General features: G+C 32.5%; 1 protein-coding gene across 1 annotated transcript; it reads right to left on the bottom strand.

Moving 5' to 3' along the window:
- Positions 1 to 989: 989 nt before the first annotated feature.
- On the bottom strand, positions 990 to 2,141 carry LOC123545462 (uncharacterized). The gene is made up of 2 exons (XM_045331782.2): positions 2,007 to 2,141; positions 990 to 1,397 (listed from the first exon to the last, which is right to left on the bottom strand). The coding sequence occupies exons 1-2, from the start codon at positions 2,072 to 2,074 to the stop codon at positions 1,127 to 1,129; spliced, it is 339 nt and encodes a 112-aa protein (XP_045187717.2). The 5' UTR covers positions 2,075 to 2,141; the 3' UTR covers positions 990 to 1,126.
- Positions 2,142 to 2,598: the final 457 nt, after the last annotated feature.

Here is a 2,598-nt window from a genome sequence, read left to right as displayed (position 1 = left end):
ACAAATTTCATTAATATAAATTACAACTAGCTAAATTCATCATTCACTTTCGATCGCTAAAAATTCTGTAAGAGACATTTTTATCGTGAAGCCCGTGAATTTCAATTTTCACGTGTCTCTTTGCAATTTAAAACATATAAATCAATAAACAATTTAAAAAAAAAATGTTCCAGCTTATGGGCTCGAACCAGCGATTTCCCGCATACGAGCCATGTGCTATAACCACTGAGCCACTGATACGAACGACAAGAATGTGTTTCATTTACAATACTTATAATGATATTTAGACACTTAACCATTTTTTTCCGTAAAACATACGGATAGCACCGAAGTTGTGCCGAATATTATAATATCGAATGCACAGAGCATATAATTATTCACATTTGAATGGTTAAAAAATAGCACAATACCCGCAAGGGCTTAACACTAGAGAGCTTATCCTTATTTGATTACATATTTCATTCCTATGCCAAGTCAATATGGCTTAAGAACTTATATGAAATTGTTCATTTCAATATTATGTAACTTTTTAAAACAGTCAAGTGTAGGTTTGCAACCTCTGTACTTACTTAAAACCGAAGTAGGAAAGAACTAAATTATTTATTAGAACAGGCGATGGTAACTCGTGAAACGCAATATCCTTTTTACTTTAGATCTATTTTATAATATTTTATACAAAAGGCTCTGACATAACAGTTTGGGTATTATTCATTTATATGTGTCTTGAATCTTTTTATACTTCATATCATACATACTGTAAGGGTCAGCATGGGATAGGTCTCCGACTTATAATACTGCTGCTACTACTTATAATAATAAATGGGATTATAACCCTATTTCGGGGCTCAGAAAGAATCATTCATGTGATTTCAATAATGAGAAAAAGAACTATTTTTTTCACCAAAAAAAATTCATTCAACGACAATGGACATTTTTTTTTTCATAATAATAAATAACATCCATTCGTATAAGAAATAATAGTTTGACAATTCATTACAACATCGATTTATTATGCAATGCATTTATTTAAACATTCTAAAAATGTAAGATGTCCATGACTTTGTCCATGACTGAACAGTTTGCTAATACATTGCAGCTGACACCTCCTTGTTTTGTTAAATCCGCCCTAGTTACATCCGCATGGTCGGGAATTATTCCCTGGTCCATGTCCACATACACTGGCTTTATAGTAAGGAAGAACATGCTTGCCTTTAGCCTTTGCTCTGCAATCCGCTTGGTGGTTACACACCCATTCTTTCACTTTCTGGTCACATTTACTAGAACAGCCGTGAAGTCGTCTGCATGAGACAGATAACCAGTTACGATGTGTAGCAATGGTGCCAAAATCATGAATGACGTTATCGTGATTGTCGGCTGCTACAGCCTTGCAAAAGCACCTGGAAGTGGGAAGAAAGAATATAAAATTCAGAGACTTTAAGAATAAAGATATAAATAAAAGTTAAGTGTTAAAAAAAGTAATTATGACATTCAATTAATTAATTCATATTAACATAGAACTATTACATATGTAAACAACAACATCGATAAAATAAAAGTACAATACATTTTTTTGAATATATGCTTATAACCGCGGCACCATTATAAATTATTCCGACGACTTAATAATACATGTATTGATATTTTAATACTAAACAGTTTAATGATATATTTGATTACATATAAAACAATCTTATTCAGGAAAAAGGTCAATTTAATTAATGATGAAATGCTGCAAATTTAGAAAAAGTCTAACTCTCGTCTAAACACGCAGCAAAACAGGGCATAGCATAGAAAAAATTTCATTGTATGAAACAAATTTCGAGTCTCTGAATTTTTTACCATTTTTTGGATATTCATGATCATAACATTTCTACTTAAAAACAGCAGTCTTTATAAACGCTTGCAAAATGTATACTTTTTATAGAAATTAAACATTATTTTGATAAATTAGAAAAATATAGTATCGAAATGATCATCTTCACATAAAGCATAAATAAGAAACCTACCGTTTCCTGTCAGCAGCAGAAAAACTAAGAACAGCACAGAAAATGGCGATCCCTAATATGTATTTCATCTTTCTTTTTCGCAATCTGAGAGCATACAGTTACGTTTGAGAGGTGTTGAAATTTCAATGTTTTCTGAGGGCTTTTATATACATTTTACATGCCTTTGTATCCAATTAAATTTAAGGACAGTTAAAAACGGACATAATCCCGGATTTGGTAATGTACTGATTAAATTTACTACTTAAAAGTAAAAACGAACCCAACCACATGAAGAGAATATACGAGGGGTGTTTCATAAATAATGCAACTCATCGTGCTATTATACGTTTATTCAATGATTTACAACAAAATTCATTTCATTCCCTCGAAGTATTCTCCTCTCGACTTCACACACAAGTCTAGTCTGTTTATCCAGTTATGAAAGCATTTTTGGTAGTCTCATAAGTTTCATATACTGATAAATGGCTGATCCAAGGGCTTTCCGCGAAGCATAGCGTCTCCCAGCGAGCATTGATTTCAGCTTTGGGAACAAACAATAGTCACATGGTGCCAAGTCTGGCGAGTAGGCTGGATGTTCCAAAACTCGAACCTT

Source organism: Mercenaria mercenaria, chromosome 1, assembly GCF_021730395.1.
Source record: "Mercenaria mercenaria strain notata chromosome 1, MADL_Memer_1, whole genome shotgun sequence".
Taxonomy (NCBI): Eukaryota; Metazoa; Mollusca; class Bivalvia; order Venerida; family Veneridae; genus Mercenaria; species Mercenaria mercenaria.
Note: the sequence above shows the minus strand (reverse complement) of the source record. Positions and strands in the feature narration are given on the sequence as shown.